At 55.3% G+C, this 23,961-nt stretch overlaps 1 protein-coding gene across 4 annotated transcripts; it reads right to left on the bottom strand.

The window, feature by feature from the left end:
* Positions 1-1,046: 1,046 nt before the first annotated feature.
* On the bottom strand, positions 1,047-23,649 carry HOMER3 (homer scaffold protein 3). Of its 4 annotated transcripts, none has more exons than XM_054050310.1 (10): positions 23,089-23,649; positions 14,066-14,210; positions 12,040-12,196; positions 10,576-10,707; positions 10,050-10,157; positions 7,196-7,317; positions 6,113-6,269; positions 4,559-4,669; positions 3,377-3,457; positions 1,047-2,098 (listed from the first exon to the last, which is right to left on the bottom strand). In XM_054050310.1, the coding sequence occupies exons 2-10, from the start codon at positions 14,077-14,079 to the stop codon at positions 1,910-1,912; spliced, it is 1,071 nt and encodes a 356-aa protein (XP_053906285.1). In that variant the 5' UTR covers positions 14,080-14,210; positions 23,089-23,649; the 3' UTR covers positions 1,047-1,909. The 4 variants fall into 4 exon arrangements, with proteins under 4 accessions (XP_053906285.1, XP_053906287.1, XP_053906284.1 ...); XM_054050312.1 differs by lacking the exon at positions 23,089-23,649 and adding an exon at positions 14,336-14,715; XM_054050309.1 differs by lacking the exon at positions 23,089-23,649 and adding an exon at positions 14,307-14,715.
* Between the last annotated feature and the right edge of the window lie 312 nt (positions 23,650-23,961).

The raw sequence follows: 23,961 nt of genomic DNA on the forward strand, positions 1-23,961 counted from the left end.
GCCAGTTCCTTCCTTCGCTTCTTAAATACCCCGAAACAAATATTCCTACAGCGGCTCCAGAGTATTCCTACAGCGGCTCCAGAGTATTCCTACAGCGGCTCCAGCTCCATACAGTTGAGAGAACATTTCATGCAACAAAAGAAGGAAAAAAAAAGGAAAAAATAACAAAATAAACCCAATCTCAACCCAGAAAAGCCCTTCCCGGGCTGCGCAGGTCTGGAAAGCTCAGGGTCTCCTGATCCGCTGGGAGAGGGAAGGGCTTTGCCCAGCCCAGTCACCTGCAGGTCTCCGCTCCAGCTGGTTCCCACGGTGCCGGACCTCATCCTGCCCGGAGTCGCAGGCAGCGCGGGGGGTTCCTCTTGGGGTCACCGGGTGAGGGAAAGGCCCTGAGGAGCCGCGCGGCCGTGCCGAGGCTCGGCGGGTGCAGGAGGGCAGCGCCTGGCAGGCAGCGCTTACCGAGTACCGGAGTTTCTGCAGACCTGGGAGCCGTTCCCGGGATTCCTGCTGTCTTTGCCTAACTTATAGTGGCAAAGAGGGCAAAAAAACCCCACCTGACAAAGTCCAAATCCATCCACATTCCTGTAAGGTTACTACTTCTACAGAGCCACTGCTTCGTCACTCAGCGCAGGGCTCAGCATGCTCGTAGGGAACTACGGGGGCGCAGCGGGGGCCGGGGAGGACACGCATCTTCCCAGGCTTCCATGGTGCCTCCCTCAGGCCTTGCTCCATCCCTATTAGTAGACAACATAGAATGGGTTGGGTTGGAAGGGACCTCCAAGCCCATCCAGTCCCACCCGTGCCATGGGCAGGGACACCTCCCACTGGATCAGGGGCTCCAAAGCCCCATCCAACCTGGCCTGGAAGATCTACCATAACTCACACCTTCCCACAGGGCACCGGTCCCAGCACGCTCCAGCTGCCTCCTGCTCTCACCTAACCTGGCCAAGCACGGCAAGCTGGGACGCGTACTCTTCACAAAGAGCACTGCTGGGCTGACACGGAGCAGGGCGTCCCCGGGGATTGTTTCCCAAGGAAAAAACAACAAAAAAAAGAAACCAAGAGCAACTGCGCTTTGCTCCATTTAATTTCAATTAACTGCAGCCCTCAGAGGCCCGGAGAGACGCCCCTCTAGCAGTTTGCTGGCAGTCCCTGCGGGGATGGCCCATTTCTCAGATGCCTCCTTCCAAACCAAGCCTCTACTCTTCCCAGCGGAAAGTTTTAAGAAGTCATTAAACCCCCCTGTGTTAATCTAATAAGAGCTTTAAAACCTGCAGTTCTTTTTTTTCCACTGGAGGATGCGCCTGAACAGTGGAAAGGACACAGGGGCAGGCGAGCTCCCTTCTCCCTTATCTCTGGAAGCTCCCGACAGTGACCAGTGCTGCTGCATCCTGGTAGGAAGACACGATGTCGGTAGGGCTGGGGAAGAGGAAAAGGAGCAACTATGGACCTCAGTGCGCTGGGGCCGCTCCCTCCCTCCCTGGGTGGGAAACGGGCAGCTTCTTGGCAAAAGGCAAGTGGTTTCCTAAAAAACTACTGAAAAAAGGCGAAGGCTGCTCAGCCTCTTCCCCTAGAAAAGAGTAAAAACGTTGGAGACAGTGTGGCAGCAGGGAGGCTGGGAAGGCAGCGCGGGGGGAGCCAGGGCAGGGTCCAGAGAGGTCTGGCTGTGACTTGTGGGTGGATGCTCCCTGCAGAGGATTCGGGAGCTCAGGTCCCCTCTGCCCTCTGTCGGGGTGTTCCGTGGGCAGGATGGGGCTGCGGCTGGTCTCTACACTGTCCAGGCAGCTGCTGGTATGTTGGTGTCCTGCCTGAACAGACCTCGAGGCTGTTCCGTGACCATAATTGTCGTCAGGGACCAGTCCCAGCTTGGGCTCCCCTCCTCCGGAGGAGCCTCCTCTGAGCGTGCTGGTACTCAGTTGCTCTCCACCAGCTTGGCCAGTCCCTGCCGGATCTCGCTGAGCTCAAATATCTTCACATCCATTATCTCGGCTACCTTGGTGACCTCGTTCTGGATCTTCTCCCTCTCGGCCAGGGTCTCTGCCAGTGTCTGCTCAGCAAGGTGAAGGCTTCGCTCCAGCTCCGCGTTGCGTGTCTCCAGTTCCTGCCGAAGGAACACAAGTGCAGTGAGGTGGCTGATAGACACTGCTCAGAGACCACCGCCCTTATCTCCACAATCCAGCCCTGCCAGCGCCTCAGCGCCAGGCTGCCCACACCCAGCCAGCGCGGTCTCCCTCAGCTCTTTCACCAAGGGACCTCCCTATCTCGAGCCACAGCACTCCAAGCACACACACGGATGTCAGCACACGTTCCCCGAGCCCAGGAACCCGCCTGCAGTTTGCAAAGGTGCTACAAATGCAGACTTCATGTGCCTATCATGGAATCCTGGAACAGTTTGGGTTGGAAGGGACCTCCAAGCCCATCCATTCCCACCCCTGCCATGGGCAGGGACACCTCCCGCTGGATCAGGGGCTCCAAGCCCCATCCAACCTGGCCTGGAACCCCTCCAGGGATGGGGCAGCCACCACTGCTCTGGGCAGCCTGGGCCAGGGCCTCCCCACCCTCACAGCAAAACATTTCTGCCTAAGATCTTATCTCAATCTCCCCTCTCTCAGCTGAACAACCCCAACTCTCCCAGCCTGGCCTCATACAGGAGGTTCTCCAGCCCTCGGATCATCTCTGCAGCCTCCTCTGGACTCGCTCCAACAGCTCCACGTCCTCCCTGTGCTGAGGACTCCAGAACTGGACACGGGGCTCCAAGCAGGGTCTCCCCAGAGCGGAGCAGAAGGGCAGAATCCCCTCCCTTGCCCCGCCGGTCCCTCTGCTTTGGATGTAGCCCAGGATGTGGTTGGAGATATTATCCTGCCCTGAAAGCCATTGCCTGTGTTTGGGGCTGAGCCCCTCAGCAGCCCCTCTCGTTCAGGAGCGTGGAGGTAAACACAGACCGGCATTGCCCCAGAGACCGCACAAGAGACCGCGCTTCCATCTGTGCCCTTGCCCTGAGGTGCAGAGCAGCTTGCGTCCCTCCTGCCAGCCAGCCGGAGCCAGAGCTCTGCTCCGCAGCCACCCGGCAGGATAAGCAGAATTTCAGAGAGACAGAGAGTCACAGGACATCACCCATCCTGCTCCAGTCCTACCGTCAGGATCTACTGCCAGTGCTAGGGGAGAGACTGTAGCAAAGCTGGGCTTGCTACTGCCTGCTGACTGTACCCCGTATCCCATCTCTGAGAGATGCAGGGATACAGGCGAGGACCCGTTCCCCTCATCCAGAGGCAGAGTGAGACATGGCAGCTTTGCAGCGTTCGCTTTTTGGGTCAGAGGAGAAATGGGGATGGATCCCTCTACTCTGAGTGCAGAGGTGTCCCAGATCTGCCATCGTCACCTGCAGTTTCTGCAGCGTCTCCTCACGCTCGCCCTCCGCTTCCCATCGGCCACACTTCTGGCTCTTTAGCATCTGAATCTCCTGAAACATAAAGCGGAAGAGCATCGCGTCAGACCCACTCCTGTCCCAGCGAGGCCATCTCCCACCACACACTCCAACCAGGGCCCCTTCCCTCTCTCCAAGGATCACAAAACCACACTCGGCTCTAAGTTTTAATACCTCCTTTTCTAACCTTCTACTTCTGCTCTACCTACTGCCTCCCTTTAAGCCATTAAGTCCCTAATCAGGATGCTCAGCTCAGTGCCGGTGAGGTTCAGCGCTCTCTTCACGCTGCTGAATCCTCACTCCGGCTTTTGGGGACAGAGTCCCTTCTGAGCCCCCCCGAGTCCTCGAGTAGCTCTGAGGAAGATTTCTTCTCTTTCGGGGAACCCCAAACCACCTCCCCCCGCACCCCAAGGCTCTGTCCCCCCGCTGCTGAAGCACAGCCGCCAGAGAGCCCCCAGATGTGGAAATCATTGACCCCTAGAACGTCCTGAGCCGCAAGGGACCCACGAGGCTCCTCGACTCCAGCTCCTGTCCCTGCACACGACACCCCAACATTCACACCGTGGGGCTGAGGGTGTCGGCCAAATGCTTCTGGAATATTGTCAGCCTTGGTGCCGTGACTGCTTCCCTGAGAGCTCTTCCAGCGCTCCATCACCCTCTGGGGAGGAACCTTTCCCTAAACACCCACCCTAACGCATCTTCCTACCATTCCCTCGGGTCCTATCATTGGTCACCAGAGGGAAGAGCTCAGCGCCTGCTCCTCCTCCCCTTCCCACATCTCCCTTCCTTCACAGCCTCTGTAATTAAAACTCTGCTTTAAATCATTCATTTAAATGCAGTGAAAGCGAGAAGCAACGACTACGCTTGAGGCCAACTGCAGCTGCCGATGGCCGAGAGGGGAAGGAGAAGACCCAGCGCTGCTCTTTGTGCAGTGAGATTCTCCACTCCGGGCTGTTTGCACGGGAAACTCCTCACCCTTCACTCTCCCTGCGGAGGGAGAGCACCACGGGGGTGCAGAGGGTCCTTGCACAGACAGCGCCTGGAGCGGCGCAACGGGCTGGGATCTCACCCGGGAAGGGCGGCGGTGACCGACGGGACACTCAGTTTCAGGCTCTGCTCTGCTTTGTGGGCTATTACCTCGTCTTTAGCCTTGATCAGGAGTTCCAGCTCCTCCAGGGTTTGGCTTAGCTCTTCCTTGTTGTTCTCGCTGGAGGAATCGTGAGCTCCCTGTGACTCCAGCTCCGCTACCTACACGGAAGCGAGCACAGAGAAGACACGGAGATACAGGAATGTCCCGAACCATAGCACCCACAGTCACCCTCTGCCCTGTTTCGGCTTCCCTGCAAACCCAACCAGACTTACAACAGGAGAGCAGCTCCCAGTCTGGGGCTGTTCGCAAACAATTCTCTCCTGCTCTGCCTACACCACAGACAGAAACGCACTGCGGCGAAACTCGGTTTGAAGACTGTGTCTCTGCTTTCTCCCGCAGCCTCACACTTCCAGCAAAGCCTGACCGGCAGGGACACCTCCCACTGGATCACGTTGCTCAAACACCCATCCAACCTGGCTTCCAGCACCTCCAGGGCTGGGGAAACCACGACTTCTCTGGGTAAATCTAGATATTTAGCGGTTCCTTCCGTGATTCTGCAGAGGCCCCAGTGGTTTCCCTTCACCCGAGGCTCACAAAATCCTCCGTCCCAGCTCCTCGCTGTGAGAGCGGCCACCAAACCGATGAGTGTGCCTCGGGAACGGCAGCAGTCCCCGGAGCCCCAAACCCCCACAGCCACCACCTCTGCTGGACTCGGGGCAGGCTCCTGCTACGGAGGAGAAAATTGGTTCCGTGCGGCTCTTTTCCTGCCCGACTCCAGCACTGGGAATTAGCAACGGGCACAGTGAGTCCTGGGCGACGGCAGTTTGCTGCACGGCCTGGCCACGCAACAGCCATCAAGTGGCAACAGCTGTTAATTGCTATAAATCCCTGCTGTCTTTGGAATGAGCTGTCTCAAAGCGAAATGGCTCTATGCCTTCTTCTCCAGGGCTCCGGAGCCCTTTCCCAGCCAAACCCAACTGTCCTAAAACCCTTTCCCGAGTCCTCCGCAGCTCTTCCCTCCCTACAAACCCAGCCCCGGGACCGTCATTTCTCTGCCCAGATGCACACAGGCCTCCTCAGCTGATCCGTGACCTCTCTGACACGACATAGGTCAAAAGATCCTATTATTCCAACCGAACAAGGGCCGGTTTGTCCTGCGCCACCCGGGTTTCATGATGCTGCAGCTTGGATTTGAGCTAATTCTAACAGATAGAGCAATCTTCATCCTGCCTGTCCGCAGCCAGCAGATCACCCTGATGCTCGGGGGGCATGGCTCCTACTCAATATTGCTGGCAGCTGGGAATTGCTTCCAGAAAATCCAAAGGGAAGCTGGTATTCTTTCACTTTGTGCTCTCGTTTCTTCCCTTTATCCACAGGGACTCAGCACAGCCCCATCTTCCTCTGCAGAAACAAGAGCTCTCGCGAGAGCCCCCCAGTCCTTACTCCTTGACATGTTTTCCCTGCCAGGCTCATGCAGCATCCTGGATTTCCATCCCGTCTCCTGCTGACACCTATGGAAACTCGTGGGACAACGGGGTCAAGGGCACCATCTGGCTCGGGGCCGGAGCTCCCTCCCACCGCAAGGGCCCTCCTGCTCTCACCCGCTGCCGCAGCGTTTCCGTCTCCTCCTGATAAGCAGCCAGCTGCTTCTTCCACTGGTCCACGTTGGCGTTGGCTTCATGGAGAGCAGCCACGAGCTTGTTGTTGTTGTCCTGGAGGCTGAAGAATTCAGCCTCCCACTGCACCTCACTCACTGAGCTGCGTGAGAGAGCAGGGAAGCGTGCAGGAGAGCGTAAGAGCCTCAAGCATGAAGGTTTCTTCCTTTCCCCACGCTAACACGCACCGAAACCATACTCTTGGAAGTGCCGAGCGGATACCTGTTCTCCATTTGGCCTTCACACCGCTTCCCAAATCTAAATGCCTCACCCAGCCCTGAATTTACATCTCTTTCCTTTACCCCTGGATAATATTTGACTTTAAGTCCACGTGCGCTTGCTCGAAGCTGCAGAAACCTCGCTGTGAGATTAATGGGGTGGGGGAGATAGAGCTATTAGAAAGGAGCTTTTTGGGCTGTAAATCCATTTTTGACATCTTTGTTAGATCTGAGTTTGCTTTGAATAAAACCCTACCACCCCGGACTGGTAGCAAAAAGACACTTTGGATTTAAAAATACTCCAAGTGTTCAGCTGGGAGCTCAAAGGGAGCCACAGGGCAGAATCCAGCCCAGAGCCTTTTGTACAGACAAAGAACGGAAGCAGCAGGGACTGTGCTGGAATTCTCAGGGGAATTAACAGAAACGCAGCCCCAGGCCAGCTGGAAAAGCGTGAACATCTTCTGGTATCACAAACTAGTGATCTGTAGATAACTGGCATCAGCTCATCCCCGCCGCCGGCACAAAGCATTCGCCTTCCCATGCCTAAACGGTGGATACCAACTCCAACCTGGAATAACTTCCTACTGGGGAAGAAGGGAAATGGGTACTGAGGAGGGTCTGGGCAGCAGTGGACGTGGGGCGTCCATCACTCAGTTACCTAAAGAAGTAGCAGTGGGTCAAAAGCATTTCGAATGAGGCCACTCAGTCATTCAGGTCTCTGTGAGCACTGAGATGACAGAGACATGGACCAAATCCTGCCAGAACAGACTGTTTAGGAGTCAGAGACAGAGAGAACTTGCTGCAGCCTCACCCTTCTGAAAGCATCTTCTTCAGCCGCTCCTTCTCCGTTGTTATCTCCACATCAGCACTTTGGCTCCGGAATAGCTTATCTTCTCCTGGACCGTTGGAGCTGATGATGGGACTGGGGAGTACCTGGGGATGAGGAGGAGGTGGTTGTCACACAGCAGTGAAGATGCGTGGCCACAAGGTCTCTGAAATGCATTCACAACCTGGGTCGCAGGGCTAATTCTCAGCCCCTGCATTCTTGTGAGATTGCTTTACGGTTGGGCTTGATGAGCTTAAAGGTCTTTTCCAACCTAAACGGTGTTCCTGTGAGAAACACTTTCAGTCCTAACACACGGGTAGCGCTGTGCTTCTCTGCGTGACAAAGGGTGGCAAAGATCCTCACGTACGGCTCAGCAGCACAGCGATGACTTTGGAAGCCACGCGGACACAGAGCTTTCTCTCGGCTTGGCATTAGAGCTCAGCCCTTCCAGCAGCTGCCCTGCTGCCACGTCCTGCCTTGCGCTGTCCCCGTGCCGCGCTGGGGCAGCGATCCCAGCGCCAGACACCCCGAGCAGGTGGGCTCCCAGCTTGCACACACCACCCACTCCTCCCTCCCTTCCGGAGATAGGAATTCTCGGGCTCTCGGCTTCCCCTTGACCAACGCCAGCGACGTGACAGCCTGCAACCCGAGTCCCGCGGCGGCACACAACGCCTCGAGCTGCCCGTTCCAAGGGTTTGATGAATTCCTAACAGGATTTTCTTGCTGGTTCTCAGAGCAGTGCAAAGACCTAATAAACTCTGGCGGAGCAGAGATTGAATACGCAGAAGCCAAAGCAGCGTTCACATCCCTCAGCCCCTCCAGAAGACCCTGTCTGCACAGTCGCCTCTCACCGCAGCGAGGCAGCTTGGCATTTGCAGGGCAAACTGAGCTATAAAAACACTGAACAATGAGTCTCTGGGATGCTAAGCCGGGGGCTGCGAGTCCAGGTGGCTGTGAGCCCGCTGGAGCTGCTCAGTAGCCCCCGAATGCCGTCGGCCAACATCCCTAAACAGTTCAATGAGATGCACTGAACAGTGCAAGGCTGCAAGAAGCCTTCCAGAGAGTGACCGAGAAGTGAGACCTGCAAAGCACAACCCTGCCTCACCTCTTTCCACATGGTGGGGAAACTGAGGCAGGGAAGAAGTTTCTGTTCTGGTGTGTTGAACCCCTATGAGTCCAACTGAAAGCAACGGTTGAGGATGCTCCACATTTTTTTTGATGCTTATGTTATCCACGGTGACACACTCTGTGATGGAGATGCTAAATGGGATGGAGATTGGCCTAAAAGGCACCGGAGAAGAGAAAAGAGCTTCTGTCCTGGGATTTCCCCGGCTCTGAGGATGTACAGCCTACGCAAACCAGTGCAGATGCAGAAAATGAGGGAGCCCTGATTTAATTCCAGGAGACAGATCTGCTCTCTGCTCACTTGCAAACGGAGACACAATCAATTATTTAAGGGCGAAAGTCATGTTTGAAGCTCTACTAATGCAGAGACTGCGAATGAGCACCGGGAGAGGGGCTGATGGGCTGATGTACGTGAAGGCTGGGGAAGGAAATGCAGGACAAGATCTGCATTCCCACAGGGAGGGGACACTGCACGTCACCGTGCTGATGGCTCCACGCAGGGCTGTGCACGCCCGTGTCCGAGCAATCCCGCCAAGAGGTGAGGCAGCTGGATGGAAAGAGGGAGTGTGGTTCCCATCGTGGCAGTTTTGGTGCTGCTGAGTCAGCTCAGAAGGACAAACAGAGCCTTAGGTCCATTTCCTTGATCTCTGTTCAACCCAATCCTCCTCCCTTCTGGAGGTCTTGACCTTCTCATCCCTTCTGGTAGAAGCTGCCATCACAGCACAGAGGAATGTCTCCAGTTGTAGCACCTGATGAGTTCTTCCCGATATAAACAGGATAAGAGGGAGTATCTCTGCTCCCAGCCTCCAACTCCTGTCCAGAGGCGCTGGGAGACGGAGGCTGCAGCCGGCTGGGAATCTCTCTTGGGCACTTATCACTGAACAGAGCCTTTACATAAAGATTTGGTTCTGCTCTGAAGGCTCTACTCTACTCCCTTCTTCATTCATCACCCATTCGGACAGAGCATAGAATTAGCAGGACCAAAAGCTGTGCAGATTTTCCCCATTTTTGCACCATTCACGATATTTCCAGTGTCTGCGGAGCCTCCCCCTCCCCTCCCTGCAGGCCAGGGTGCTGTTCACACTCCCTCCTCCTCCTCTGCTGCCACTCCATCTGTCTTCAGCCCAGAGAACGCAGCGTCCTCCATCCTACAGCTCCTCTCCCGCTGCTGGAAGCTCTGGGAAACGCAGAGTCACCTCTGGAGTGAACTATTTGAGAGGACAACTTCACCATCAGCATTGAACCACTTCACCATGGGGAGAAACAGCATTGAGTTCTTCACGGCTAATGCTCCCCCCTCCATCCCACTGCTGCTGGAATTGCTTTAGCTCTACAGGGAGAGAGGGAACACTCGCAAGGGCGACGCGCGTGAGAATGAGCTGTGATGGGCTGAAGCTTTCTGGGTTGGTCTCCTGGGGGAAAGAAAATTGGCTGTCGTGTGCAGTTCTACCTTAGGGGAGAGGTCCCAAGGGGAGAGGGTGGGTTCTGCTCTCACTTCCACACTGGAATATGACAAAACCAGGAGAAGTCCGGCCAAGACTCCTCAGTCACCAGCTCTAAACAAATCATAGCATCACGGAATGGTTTGGGCTGGAAGGGACCTCAAAGCCCATCCAGTTCCACCCCTGCCACGGGCAGGGACACCTCCCACTGGATCAGGATGCTCGGAGCCCCATCCGACCTGGCCTTCCCCACGGCCCTTTCCAAGCGTTACCTGGTGAGATGTGATGTTCAGGGCAGGATTGGTCAGCTCCGTTTTATCCTGGGACTTCTCCCTCGCCAAACGCGCTGCTTCTTTCACCTCCTGGAACTTCTCCGCAAACTACAGAGGAGCAGAAAATTCACTCCAGCGCTACACCAAAACATGGAATGAACTCAAATTGACGCCTGGGTTACCCCTCCCCTTTGCAACTTCAGCGTGCTTTTTAATTTCTCTTTCACTAACAATAAAATTCCAGGAATCGCCCCTTCCCAGCCCTGATTGTGGCACTCGGAGATAAACAGCAGTGACAGAAATTGAGCCCAAAGCCCTAATTCAACTCGTGATGCTCACCACGCTCTGCAAGCGTTCCTTTAAAGCTCTCCTACCATCTTTGCACCCGGCATTAGATTTCAGCTCAGTGGGAACAGTGTTACAACAGGTTCCTAAAGCCCCTTTTCCAGAGGCTGATGTCCCCTCTGGGGTTTCAGGGATGTTCCCTCTGCCAGGATCAGGTTTCTGGGAGCAGCTGCGCCCTTACCTGGGAGAGATGTTGCTCTGAAGCAAAGCCCAACCCATACACCGTGTTGGCTCGGCTGTCTGCCCATTGTCCGAACTTCTGGGATGTCTTTGTGAAGGTCATGTTGGGGGTGATGGTGCTGTTGATGATCGCCTGCAGAGAGAGAGGCAACAATTGAAGGACGTGGAGTTGTCAGAGCGAGTTCGGACGGGGGCACAAAGATGATCCAAGGGCTGGAGCAGCTCCTGTATGAGGCCAGGCTGAGAGAGTTGGGGTTGTTCAGCCTGGAGAGGAGAAGGCTGCAGGGAGACCTCAGAGCAGCTTCCAGCGCTGAAAGGGGCTCCAGGAAAGCTGGGGAGGGGCTCTGGATCAGGGAGGGCAGGGACAGGATGAGGGGGAACAGTCTGAAGCTGAAAGAGGGGCGATTGAGATGAGATCTTGGGGAGAAATGCTCTTGTCTGAGCGTGGGGAGGCCCTGGCCCAGGTTGCCCAGAGCAGCGGTGGCTGCCCCATCCCTGGAGGGGTTCCAGGCCAGGTTGGATGGGGTTTGAAGCCCCTGATCCAGAGGGAGGTGTCCCTGCCCATGGCAGGGGTGGCACTGGATGGGCTTTGAGGTCCTTCTTCCAACCCAAACCACTCCACAACTCTGTGAGAGTCAGAAAGCTCCATCCCACCACCCCAGGGTAGTGGTGTGGGATCGACATCTAAGAACTGGGGTAGAAGCTCTGGGTTTTATTCTATAAGATAACAGTTCAGGCTTCTGGTGACCAAAAGTCTTTCTCGTCTGGCCATGTGACATGAACAAACTCCAGTCATCTTGTCTGCTGAAAAGGGGGAAGAAAAGGAGGAAAAAGCCTCAGTATCATCAGCTTCACTGGGCTCCAGTGCAGGAAAAGACGACAAGAGACAGCGTCCCTCTGGGGAATGAGCAACTTTCTGATGTTCTCCATTTTCTTGGCAAGTAAGAGGAAAAAAAAAAAGGCTTAAACAGCACTCAGGACTGGGTATTACAAAACACCCTGTGCTGGTTAGGGGTAAACGGCCTGGGAAGACTGCAACTCTGCCTTTGGAGGCCTTCAAGAACCAGTCAGGACAATGTCTGTCACGAATGGTTTAGGGAGAGTTAACTGCGTTTAGTGGAAGCGACTTTGCTGATCACCTCAGACTCCCTCAACCTGTGCCTGTGACTTCTTTGTATGTTCAGCTTCTATTCTGCACTCAGGGGGCAAAGGGTGAGGACAGGGGGTGGTGGGGAGGGACAACATCAAACCCTCAGGGACATTTTTGATCAGCATGGATTCTAGCGTCTAACGCTTACTTATTAACACCCTTGAGCACGGAGGTGGTGTTTTACTTCCCACTCCCTGCAGTGAAGACATCAGAGTGCCCACGCTGAGAACCAATCAACCTGACCCCAAAACCATCAACTCCAGAACAGATTTTGGCTGGGAAAACCCACTGGCTGTCACAGCAAATGCCCCCTACCTTGGTGCCCCCAACGCTGATGATCCGGTACACATTGCGCGTGGCATCGTAGAAATAGGAGACGGTCAGGGCGTGCTTGCTGGCGGGGATCCAGTTGCGTTTGGTGGCAGGGTCGATCTGGAAGACATGGGCCCTGGTGCTGAAGATCGGCTGCTCCCTGCAAGAGAAACGTACGGGGCCGTCAGGAGGGGAAGTTGAGCAATGGAGGAAGAGGATCGACCTCCCGGCGCTCGTGTTGCATTAGGCACCACCAGCAGAACTTCTGCTATTTACCTCCTCTTCGGGGATCTGAGATACCAGCGCTCAAGGATACAGAACTTCTCAACCAGCAGCCCTTCCCCGAGCCTCTGCGGGGAGCAGCAGCTCTCCACCAGATAAGGTCTGGTCTTATCTACTTTCCCTTCTTATTAGAGGACTCCTGACCCAAGCTCTCCATCGTTCCTCTCAGTTGCTTTTCCAAGACCCCTGGGCTCCCCGCAGGAGCCCTCCGCATACTTGGCACCCTTCAAAAGCCCATTTGAGAAGCTGGAGAACCACCAGCTGATGACCCTGTAACATAAAAGCTGTTCACGCTTCCTACTCGCACACCATCCGGGCAGCACGAGGACAGCAGATTCCACTGCACACCAGTGACCTTGGTCTACGAAAACACCCTTAGCACAACAACAAAGCACCCAAGGGTGTTTAACTGCAGATAAAGGTTTGTACCTTCCTCTAGAGTTCCTCTGTCCTCCTCTGCAGACATCCCCAAAGACCACAGCTTGGTTATTCCAACAATAACAGCCTATATCCTCAGGTCAGCAGATCTTACACGCACGTTCACCCAAGGATGGCCACGCAACTTGCAAGCAGAAGCACAAACAGCACAAAATCTCATGTTTGGGCAAACCGGATGGTTCTTCGCAACACAGCCGGCGTCGCAGAGTGATGCTAATGATTAGGGGTGGTATCACTTTTAGCCTGACTCGAAGCTTTCTCGCCCCATCCCTCAGCCCCTCAGCGCTCGGATCAGGGCAGCTTCCGCAGGTACACGATTCCTCAGGCTGCTGCGATATTTGCACTTCAGAAGAGATCTCCCAGCTGGAGCTCTAGGGAAATGGATGGATGGAGGATGCGTTTGGGATGTGAGCACAAGAAGCGCCTTCCCCCCTCAGCACACCTCTTCCTCCCTTGACTCACGCTTGGGAAGCGCATCCTGCAGCGAGAGGTCACATCGTGGGATTAAAAGCAAATCCCTGGACAATGAATTAAAGGAAACACTTTGCCACGCAACGTGCAGCTGCTGCGAGAAAGCACTGAACCAAGCACTGCCCAGTGTTCTGCAACCAGGAATATCTGAGCTGACATAAGGAGTTGAATCTCCGGCATCAGGATGTAACTCGAGCGTTTCAGGCGGCAGGAAGGAATGTTTCCATGATGCAACAGCCCAGGTGCATCAGGGCTGGGGGGAGTTCCTTTGACTTGGTTATAACCCAAGGTGCCGGCCACTGCCACCCTTCGTCCCCGAGCCTCCTGAAACCCGACGTGACTGGGAGCGTCCCACTGCCCCCAAGAGCCGCAAACAAGGCACAGCCGCAATCCCGGGAGCTCCCAGCATGCAGACAGCTCTATTTCCTGCCCATTCCAAGCCCTCCCAGCTGCAATGAGCAGACCTTTCCATCAACCCAAAGACAACCGTGCTTGGTGCTTTCTGAACCCACCACAAAACTTAGGAAGGAAATAAAACGCTCCCTGCTCCCTCCTGGTTTCCATCCCATTCGCAGCTACAGCCTCGACTCAAATCTCTCGTTCAGGGGCAGAGGGCACAAGGGGCTCAACCAGCCCCATCTCAGCAGCCTCTCCGCTTGGTTTTACTCATCCACAGTCTGGATTTGGAATGAGATCCAAATCTCCCAGACTCTGCTAACACATAGTGAATTTTACATGGGTCACAGCTTGTCCTTTGAGAGACAGAACGGAGAAAAAGAACATTTCTGCCCCTTAACCCCCCAGTTTAGGGTCAGGGAGGACAGAGGAAGGACGTTACCTAGTTGTTGACATTTGTTAGTAAGGGTAGGACAGACTACGCCCCAGTGGAGTTAGTACGCGTCTCTCCTCCGACAGCGTCCTCCTCAGGGGTCCCAGCAGAGCTGAGGCTCTTCTTTGGGGTCGCCTCCACCACGACTCATTCCCTACCGATGGAAGAATCAGCTGTTATTTATCACACCGAGCACAGACCGAGCGTTCAACCAGGCGGCGTTTAGGGGCTTCGCTTCTCCCAAACTCACAGAGCTCGTAATTCGCAATGATTTCTCACCACCAAACAAGTTTTTCTTTTCCGTCACGGGAGATAACGGGGTGAGCTGTGTCAGTGGTGTAAATCCCTTTGGCAGCAGGCGCCGGCTGTGGGAGAGGGGCACCGAGGAGCCTGGAAGGCTCCCCCGTGTCCAATCACACACACGTGACGCTGGCTGCACGATGGAAAACCCTCCTCCGAGATCACCGCGCGGCTGCTATTCCCGGCCCCGCTATCCATCAGCAAAGCTGCACGAGTCAATGGAAACCATCCTGCTGACGCTGCAGGGCTCGGACCGAGCCAGGCACCCTGACAAGAGCGCTCCAACCGCCCCGCAGCTGACCCTGCTCTGCCCACAAGGACGGCGTTCGCAGCTGCCATTCCCCCACCATGAGGAGCCAGATCTGATCCCAGAGCAAAGCGGTGAAGGGAACCCCCGGGGTGGCTCTCCTGTGCTCTTCCTTTGCTCTGTAAATCAGCCTCTCCAGCAAAGAGCCCCCGCTCTGCCCTCCCCGGCGTCCACCGGGACCACAGCTCTCAAAAAGGGAGGAAAAGGGTAAGAAAGTGAACTTGCACGATGAAGGCTGCCTGGAGAAGGGAGCCCACGTCGCGCAGCCGCTCTGCCCCCAGGCAGCTCAGAGTAGAGGGTCTCAATACTTGGGAAACCCCAGCGCCTTCCCACTGATCCCCCAGCGGCGCTCCGGAGGCCACTCAGATGTCATCCGTCCTATAATTACAGTGTCACTGACCACAAAAGCCACCATCACTTTCCTTCTGAGCACTAGGAGAGGACAATAAAATGCCACTGGAAGGCCTGTCAGATGGGAGAAAAGCCATCTTCACGGGATTTAGCTTAAGATTTTTCCGCCCGGGTGAGGCTGACGGGGCCGCTCACCCCACACATACGCTCTTTCCCTGGATCCCGGTACACGGACACACACCGTAACGATGGTGTCTGCAGAACCATGCGATGATCTGGGTTGGAAGGGACCTCCAAGCCCATCCAGTGCCACCCCTGCCATGGGCAGGGACACCTCCCACTGGATCGGGGGCTCCAAGCCCCATCCAACCTGGCCTGGAACCCCTCCAGGGATGGGGCAGCACCACTGCTCTGGGCAACCTGGGCAAAATGCTCAAAAATGAAGAATTTCTCCCTAAGATCTCATCTCAATCTCCCCTCTTTCAGCTAAAAACAGTTCTCCTTCATCCTATCTTTGCACCCCCTGATCCAGAGCCCCTCCCCAGCTTTCCTGTGTTGATGGATGCTCCGCTCTTTGCACCCCTCCATGAGCCCCACCATCCCTGCGCTCTTTATTCATGGTCTCCCCCGGAGCAACAAAACCTCACGGTGTCTGCGAGAGGTCCATCCCTTCCCGTTCCAGGCGTGGAAGCTTCTGGCTGCCAGGCACACCAGATGCGCTTTGCTTCCAGCTGACAGCAAACGGGCACCGACAGTGCCAGGGCTTGCCAGGAGCTTCACCTGCCTGCCTGGTGCCAAGGAGGGAGGTCCTGCACCCACCTCCCTCCCACGACGGATGCAAACTACACAGAAATCTCCTGCAATTCCCTTTCACGGCTCCGCTTTCCTCACTGCAGACGGGAACAGCTGCTGCCAACTCGCAGGTCCTTAATAACGGCGACGGGAGAGTGCTCGATGAGCACAGCACGTTGTCTCCTCACAACCACCTGAGCACAGCGCCAGCCTGGCACAGGGACAGAGCTTTCTAGGAAGCAGTTGCTTAAGCCCTGTAGGGTATCATGGAATCGTTAGGGTTGGGAAAGACCTCTAAGCTCACCCAGTCCAACCATCAGCCCAACAACATCCCTATTAAACCATGTCCCAAAGCGCCATGGCCACATGGTTTTTGAACGCCTCCAGGGATGGAGACTCCACCGCTGCCCTGGGCAGCTTCTACCGGGGCTTCACCACTCTCTCAGATGAGGAATTTTTCTTAACATCCAGCCCAAACCTCTCCCAGCACAACTTGAGGCCATTTCCACTCATCCCATCCATTGTCACTTGGGAGAAGAGCCCAGCACCCACCTCGCTCCAACCTCCTTTCAGGCAGTTGTAGACAGCAACGAGGTCTCTCCTCAGCCTCCTCTTCTCCAGGCTGAACACCCCCACATCCCTGGGATAAGAGTTGTTCTCCAGCCCCTTTCCCAGCCTCATTGCCCTTCTCTGGACACCAATGCTCAAGAAAAGCTTTATGCCCTGCCTGCGAAGACGTTCACGCTCCTTTTGCAAGGGAAAAAAATCTGTCTTTGTTTGTTTAAAACCCATCAAACGATACGGTTTGTATCCAGAGAGTACAAGAATCCGATTGTCGAGGACGCTGGGCTGGAAACCTCCCTTCAGCACTTGCTGCCTGTTTGACAGGGTTAAAGCAAATGCTACACAACAAAAGCTCTCTTAGAGCCCAAGCGGTGGAACGACACAAAAAGCAGACAGAAAGAGTGGGCAGAAACGCAAACCCAGCGAGAATCAAAGCAAGAAACTCTGCCAGTCTCGAGACACGAGCCGCAAATGGCTCATTAAATGGAAAAGGGCTCTCCCTCACCCTTCTACCATTCCTTTAGTGGCAAAGAACCAAGGCAGGGTTTGAGAGGATGAGTGTGGTGGGGATCCAGGCAGGAATACGGATGCTATGGAATGTTCAGAGGAGGAAAAAACCAAGAGCTGAGCACCAGATCTGAGACACGAACAGAGCAACGCCTAAGGAGCACCAGTCTGCGTTCAGCTTCCTTCTGGCCAAGGACCTCGTGTTTCCAAAAACACCACAAAGCATTTAAAAATAGTCCAGAAAGTGCCTAGGATTCAAACTGTCGTGTTCTCTCTCTCGTTACAGCCCTCTTTTCGCCCGTGTTTATGCTGGAAACGCCACACAGCCCCAACTGCTGACACTTCTTTTCCTGCTCCCAGCTGGGAGTTCCCGTAACAACACGGACACGGCGGCGAGAAAGGCATGGTGTGACCAAAACCTCTCCCCGGGGCTGTCCTTGCAGATCATTAAGAAAACCCAAAGCAAATGATGAAAGGACAAAGATCTGGCTGAGACGCAACCGTGAGCAGCAAACGCCTGATGGCAACTGGAGAGGAGCCAGGTCTCCTCGCTGCCAGGGTTTGCTCCCAGCCCGAAGGGCAAAATCCAATATCCCACGTCCCACTGCAAAATGACTTCTTCCCCATGAACGTTCCCTAACAGTCCAGCAGAAGGTGCCCCGTGCCGGGGCACACCGAACACCGGACAATGAAACGAAGGGATGACCGCGTCCAGGGCAGCATCCGCAGAAGGGCAAAGGAGGGGATTCTGCTCCGCTTGGGGAGACCTCACCTGGAGTCCTGCATCCACCTCTGGAGTCCTCAGCACAGGAAGGACATGGAGCTGTTGGAGCGAGACCAGAGGAGGCCACAAAGATGATCCAAGGGCTGGAGAACCTCCTGTATGAGGCCAGGCTGGGAGAGTTGGGGTTCAGCCTGGAGAAGAGAAGGCTGCAGGGAGACCTCAGAGCAGCTTCCAGTGCGGAAAGGGGCTCTGGGAAAGCTGAGGAGGGGCTCTGGATCAGGGAGAGCAGGGACAGAGGATGAGGGGGAACAGTTTTCAGCTGAAAGAGGGGAGATTGAGATGAAATCTTAGGAATAAATGTTTTGCCATGAGGGTGGGGAGGCCCTGGAACAGTTTTCCCAGCGAAGCGGTGGCTGCCCCATCCCTGGAGGTGTTCCAGGCCAGGTTGGATGGGGCTTGGAGCCCCTGATCCAGTGGGAGGTGTCCCTGCCCATGGCAGGGGGTGGGAATGGATGGGCTTTGAGGTCCCTTCCAACCCAAACCATTGCATGATTCTATGACCCAACTGCTTCAGCTATTCCTGATGCTTCCCACCAGCAGAGCCCCTGCTCCTGGATGCTGTCTCAGTAAAGATCCGATTGCCTCCTCTCGTGGCTTCTCTTGATAGAGAAGCTGGAAGAAGGTCACCGTGTGTTTGGTGAGGACACGTGAATTCAGGGCATGGATCAATCGCTTCCGATTTGCTCACTGGTTGGAGCCTCTGACTTAGTGGTCATTAAGACAAGATGTAAAACTGCACACTGGTCTCATTTCCACCTCGGTTCTTATATCATTCCCCTCTCTACAGCATCCAAATTGATTTCTTCATAAATAGCTGCTTATTTCACCATTGCCAGGACAGCAAATCATTATTTGTCCTCTTAATTTACGGTCTCAGCAGAGCATGGACTAAGCCTGCCGAAGGGACCAGGATCACTGAGGCTGGATGAGGGACCTCGTTAGGTTAGGAGACACGGATGAACAGCCAAGACCCTGGAGGAGAAGCACACCCTGGAAGCACCGCTCTTGCCAAGAGGAACAGACGGCACCAATTCAGTCCCTCGCACAGCCCCACGTTTTACCTCAGCGGGCACAAAAGGTGCCAAAGCCTGGAGAAGACTCAAAGCAGTGCCGCTGCCCCCTCCGCTCCGCGTAATCTGAACACATATGGCACTGCATGGACTGTCCTTGAGTGTCCTCCTCCTTCCAAGCACGCGGGGCTTCTCCCAAATGGGATCTTCTAGAATAACCTGATGCTGCTGGGGATAAACGAACAGAAAGGGAGATGAGCCACCTCCCCGAGAGGGACCGCGGCATCTCCCACGTGGGAGACACCACAGACGGGTGCCGGGACGCAGCTGCAACGCACGGGATCCTACGGATCGGTACCTACACCGCAGCCACACGGTAAAACACGAGCCAAGATGAAGCAGCAAGGCTGACCCCAGGCTGCTGGGAGCCCATCTCGCACAGGGGGTTCAACACATCACACTCCCAGCAAGGCTCTCGTACTCCCTCTGCCAGGTTTGTCGTTAACAGGAGGGTTTCACAGAGCGCTCTCTTTAATCTTCGACAGAAAAAATGCTCCCAAACCTCCGGATGAGTCCAATAGCGGAATAGAAGTAAAAAGGTGAAGAGATTTTTTGGTTTAAGCCACAGGAGTCACAGACAGCCCCTCCTCAGCTTCCCTGGAGCCCCTCCAGATGCTGGAAGGTCACTCTAAGATCTCCTGGGAGCCTTCTCCTCTCCAGGCTGAACCCCAACTCTCTCAGCCTGTCCTCGTACAGGAGGTTCTTCAGCCCTCGGATCATCTTTGTAGCCTCCTCTGGACCCGTTCCAACAGCTCCATCTCCTTCTTATGCTGAGGATTCCAGAACTGGACCCAATCCTCCAGCTGAGGTCTCCCCAGAGAGGAGCAGAGGGGCAGAATCCCCTCCCTCCCTGCTGGCCACGCTGCTCTGGATGCAGCCCAGGACACGGGTGGTTTCTGGGCTGTGGGCGCAAAGGGGCTCCTGAGAGCACGACAGTCAGAAACCCCACACGGCACCACCGTCCGGGACAACCCGAGAGAGGCGTTGGCTGGGGCAGAAGGGGGAAATGGGTTTCAGACATAGCCCAGTATTTCCAAGGGCAGATCTGGAGCACAGAGAGGGCACGAGAACCGCTCTCCTCCTCCTCTTCCCCGCTGTCTGCATTTCCTTTTATCTTCACTGGACATCAGTGCCATTCGGTGGGGAATAAGAGTCAAACCTCATCTCCTTCGCTTCGCGCCCCTCCCCGAAGTCCAACCCTTCCTCTGAGCCAGGGATGGGGCGTAACTCCCTCCAGAGCCGATGGGAATGGGTGTGGAGAGCGCGCTTTGATATCTCCTGCCCAGGATTTGGGAACAACCCCCCAGGATACTGACTGTTAGACTGCAAAACCGCTTTGGGAACCCAGGTTGGGAGGGTGGATTCCCAAGCTTTTGTTCCAACCACTGAGCAGGTTTCCAAGCCCTCTTTTGCCGCAGCTTTGCCATCGCTCGGTGCCACACAATGTCACCTTGGGGAGCGTGCAGAGATGCCGCCGGCGTCCAGACGGGCTGTAGGAGGGCAGAGGAGCTTCCCCTCGGCCTCCCCCGGCTCCCGGGAGATTACCCGGCAAGCGCAGGAATGGAAAGCAGCTGCCTCATGGCCTGCGTGCAGATAAAGGGCAGCGAAGGAATCCGGGCTGAACGCGCTCCGGTTGGATCAGCGTGGGGAACAGCGACAAGCATGCAAGGTCAGGCACAGAGACAGGGATGGAGGGCATTTAAAGACACAACACAGCCCAGAGAGACATTTTTTTCCCCTTTTGGAAACCAATCTCCTTCTCAGTCACCCTCAAAGTAACACATTTCTTCCTAAAATCTCACCTAAACCTCTCCTCTTTTAGCTGAAACCTTAAAGAGTCGCTCTCGGCGAAGCTGAGCGGCTGTGCCGGGGAGTACAGCGGGTCCTGCGGCTCATCATGAAGATGCAGAGGCAGAATGTGTTGGAGGCACGGAACATTGTGAATTATGCCTGCATCTCCACTTCTCCGGTTCTCGTTATTACTGGACGTGTTTTCTGGAATGTATAAAGAATTACTTAACTGCAGTCTGGCCCTGCTGGGGGTTTTGAACTTCAATTGCTGCACAGGCTCGCAGCAACAGCCTCCGTGTCTGGAAAGGAAGAGCTGCTGGAGCTTCGGAGCAGAAGTAGCAGCTGTCCCAGGAAGGTGAAAGCACAGACTGTGTGGTAGGCACCCGGCACGACAGCGTTGAGCAGCCACGATGCTCTGGAGAGCAGCTTCCAGCACCGAAAGGGGCTCCAGGGAAGCTGGGGAGGGGCTCAGGATCACGGAGTGCAGGGATGGGAGGAGGGGAAACAGTTTTCAGCTGAAAGAGGAGAGATTGAGATGAGATCTTAGGCAGAAATGTTTTGCTGTGAGGGTGGGGAGGCCCTGGCCCAGGCTGCCCAGAGCAGTGGTGGCTGCCCCATCCCTGGAGGGGTTCCAGGCCAGGTTGGATGGGCCTTGGAGCCCCTGAGCCAGTGGGAGGTGTCCCTGCCATAGCAGGGGTGGGAATGGATGGGCTTGGAGGTCCCTTCCAACCCAAACCATTCCGTGATTTTATGACCTGCTGCTATTTTTGACCTGCCTTCGCCAGGGCTCCACACACAACCAGCAGCCTCTGACGCGGGCAGTTCCCATCACTGCTCAGCAGAGGTCGGTGGGATGACAGCGTAGATAAAAGAGGGTGAATTCATCTGCTTGATATAAGTGACAAGCTCTCAGATAAGAAACCATTAAGTTTCCATCTCCCTGTCCTTACATCTGACAATTTTGAGTCCGAAATGTGAGCGTCCACTGAAGACTCAGCTGGGATCCAACCAAATTCACCTCCTCTGGAACCGAGCGTTATTTACAACCGTCCTCTGCAGAGAGGAATCGCAGCATTAATACCTCCAGTAATGTGGATACAGAGTCCACAGAGAATTTATCCATAAAAACCAGAGCGTGATGTCACAAAGAAATCAAATCTGGAGGAACGAGACCAGAATCGTTGCTTTGAAAATAAATAAACTAAAACCATCTGCCAGAATGTGACGCAAGAGGTGAGGATTCTACGATTCTCTGTGCTTTCAATCTCTTTTGTATCCAGAGGAATCAAAACACTGCTGAAAGCTCCTCAATATCCTCGTGTAATCAACGTATGAGCAAAAAAAGACACTTTGATCTCAGGAATCAAGTGGAAATAAGGAATTCTGGGTGGAAAGGTCACCTCTAGCTTAACAAAGGGTTTTGCCACTGCTGTAACCACGCAGTGAGGTCTGAGCAGGCTGAGGTGGTGACACCTCAACGCTCTCCGTGGGAGCTGGGGACCCCCTGGAAAACTCAGAGAGCCGCCGGGCGCACTGAAGGGTCCAAGAAGGATCCATCCACCAACTCTTACAAAGCGCTTAGTCCTAAGCTCTCTGCTTGTTAAATCCCTCCTAGCAGTTCTAGAAGTTTTACACCAACTTTCTGGATCACGGGAAGCCTCAGAGGAAAACCGGGACACTCTGATTTACCCTGAATCAGCACAGGCGCTGCCAACTTCAAAGGATCCGTGCCAGGCTCCCGCTGCCGTCACTTCTCAGCCTTCGCCTCTGCCTTTTCTGCCTCTCGGCTCCGCGTTCAATCATTCTACCCAGGCAACCCAAGAGGAAAATTAGCAGAAGGCAAACAAGCCCCTAAGAATGGGATTTCTTCTTCTTGCGCTGCCAACGCCACGTGTTCGGAGGGAGCGGATCGGGCGCGGATCCGCTGGGATTCCACACAGCCTCCAAGAAGTCGCCGATGGAAAAACAGCAAAGCGAAATAAGAAGTTTCTTCGTGCCCAAGAAACTCGCGCCCCACACCAGGTCCTTAGGGAGCCGTGGTTAAGACTTATAACTAGGACATAAACTAAATTCCAGGCTAAGCCCTTATTTCCATGCCAAAATCCACCCCAGCTCCCATGCAGCGTTTATTTCACGCCTGGAAAAGCTGAGGGGGATCATTAACGAAGCCACCAGGGATTTCCCATCAGGGATTTATCCATTCAGAAATGCAAACAGGATTCGTTTTACTGAATGCCAAAGTCACAACTGCCAAACCAAATCCCTAATTTTAGCTACTGGAAAAGTTTGTGAGCACAGCCCGGGCTCCATTCCTCCCAGTGTGGATCCCGGGGACCACCGGAGCCTTCCCGGACGCTCCAGGTTAATGAAAGGAGTTGCAGACTTGCATTTCCCCACCTTCTAACGCGCAAAATAACGTGCAAATCTAAACTTTAAAGCTTCCAGCGTGGGGAAAAAGGAAAAAAAAAGCAATTTTAAACCTCCATTTCTTTTGCAATTCCCTTAAAACCAGCTCAGCGGCTATGAAAACAAAAGGAATTGGACAGGAATCAAGCGCCAGGCTCACCCCATCGCTGCTGGGCGTCAGCCCCGCTCTCTCCCCTTCTTTCTTCAGCTGCCGGGGATTCTCTCCACGTTTTGATTTATTTCTCCCTTCCTCTTTCTTTCAGTCTTTCTCCGGATCCGGATGCTCTTGAAATTTCCTCCGGAATTTCACTTTGAGCCCTCGCTGCTGCGGGCTCGGAACGCCCCGGCGCGGCGGGCACAGGGACCCCGCGGCGCCCCCCGGACCTGGGCGGAAGGCACAGGGACCCCGCGGCGCCCCCTGGACCTGAGCGGAGGGCACAGGGACCCCGCGGCGCTCCCCGGAGCTGGGCGGAAGGCACAGGGACCCCGCGGCGCCCCCGCTCCTTCTCGCTGGATGCCGGGCTCCCTCCAGCCCGGAGCGGGCTGAGCTGCTGCTTTCCCCGCCCGGTCAGAACAAAGCCGGCGGCAGCTCCGCAAGTGCCGCCGCAGCTCCAACGCCTGGGGCCGCTCGCGTTGCTTTCGCTCTGCCCTATCCGCCTCCTCCCCCTGCCAGCTGCCCCATCCCGCTCACATTTCCAGGCTGCTGCTTCTCCAGACTTTATTCCCGGGGCTGGGCCGGCTCGGCGGCACCACCTGCCGGGGAGAGAGGGAAGGGACGGGAGAGGGAAGAGCCAGGAAGAGTGGGATGAGCCAGGGAGAGTGGGAAGAACCGGGAGAGCCTGGAAGAGCTGGGATGAGTCAGGAAGAGTGGGAAAAGCCAGAGAGAGCAGGAAGAGCTGTGAGGACCCAGGAAGAGTAGAAAGAGCTGGGAAGGCTCAGGAAGAGTGGGAAAACGCCACCGCTGCTCTGGGCAACCTGGGCCAGGGCCTCCCCAACCTCACAGCAAAACATTTCTCCCCAAGGTCTCATCTCA

This window comes from Cuculus canorus, chromosome 27 (assembly GCF_017976375.1).
Source record: "Cuculus canorus isolate bCucCan1 chromosome 27, bCucCan1.pri, whole genome shotgun sequence".
NCBI classification, from domain to species: domain Eukaryota; kingdom Metazoa; phylum Chordata; class Aves; order Cuculiformes; family Cuculidae; genus Cuculus; species Cuculus canorus.

Bases quoted from the DNA above. Each gene is read 5' to 3' on its own strand.
- HOMER3 (XM_054050310.1), bottom strand. The intron at 6,270-7,195 runs GTGAGGCTGCAG...TCTCTCACGCAG, and splicing joins AAGAAGATGCTTTCAGAAGG to CTCAGTGAGTGAGGTGCAGT. The intron at 4,670-6,112 runs GTGAGAGCAGGA...GCTTCCGTGTAG, and splicing joins CGGAAACGCTGCGGCAGCGG to GTAGCGGAGCTGGAGTCACA.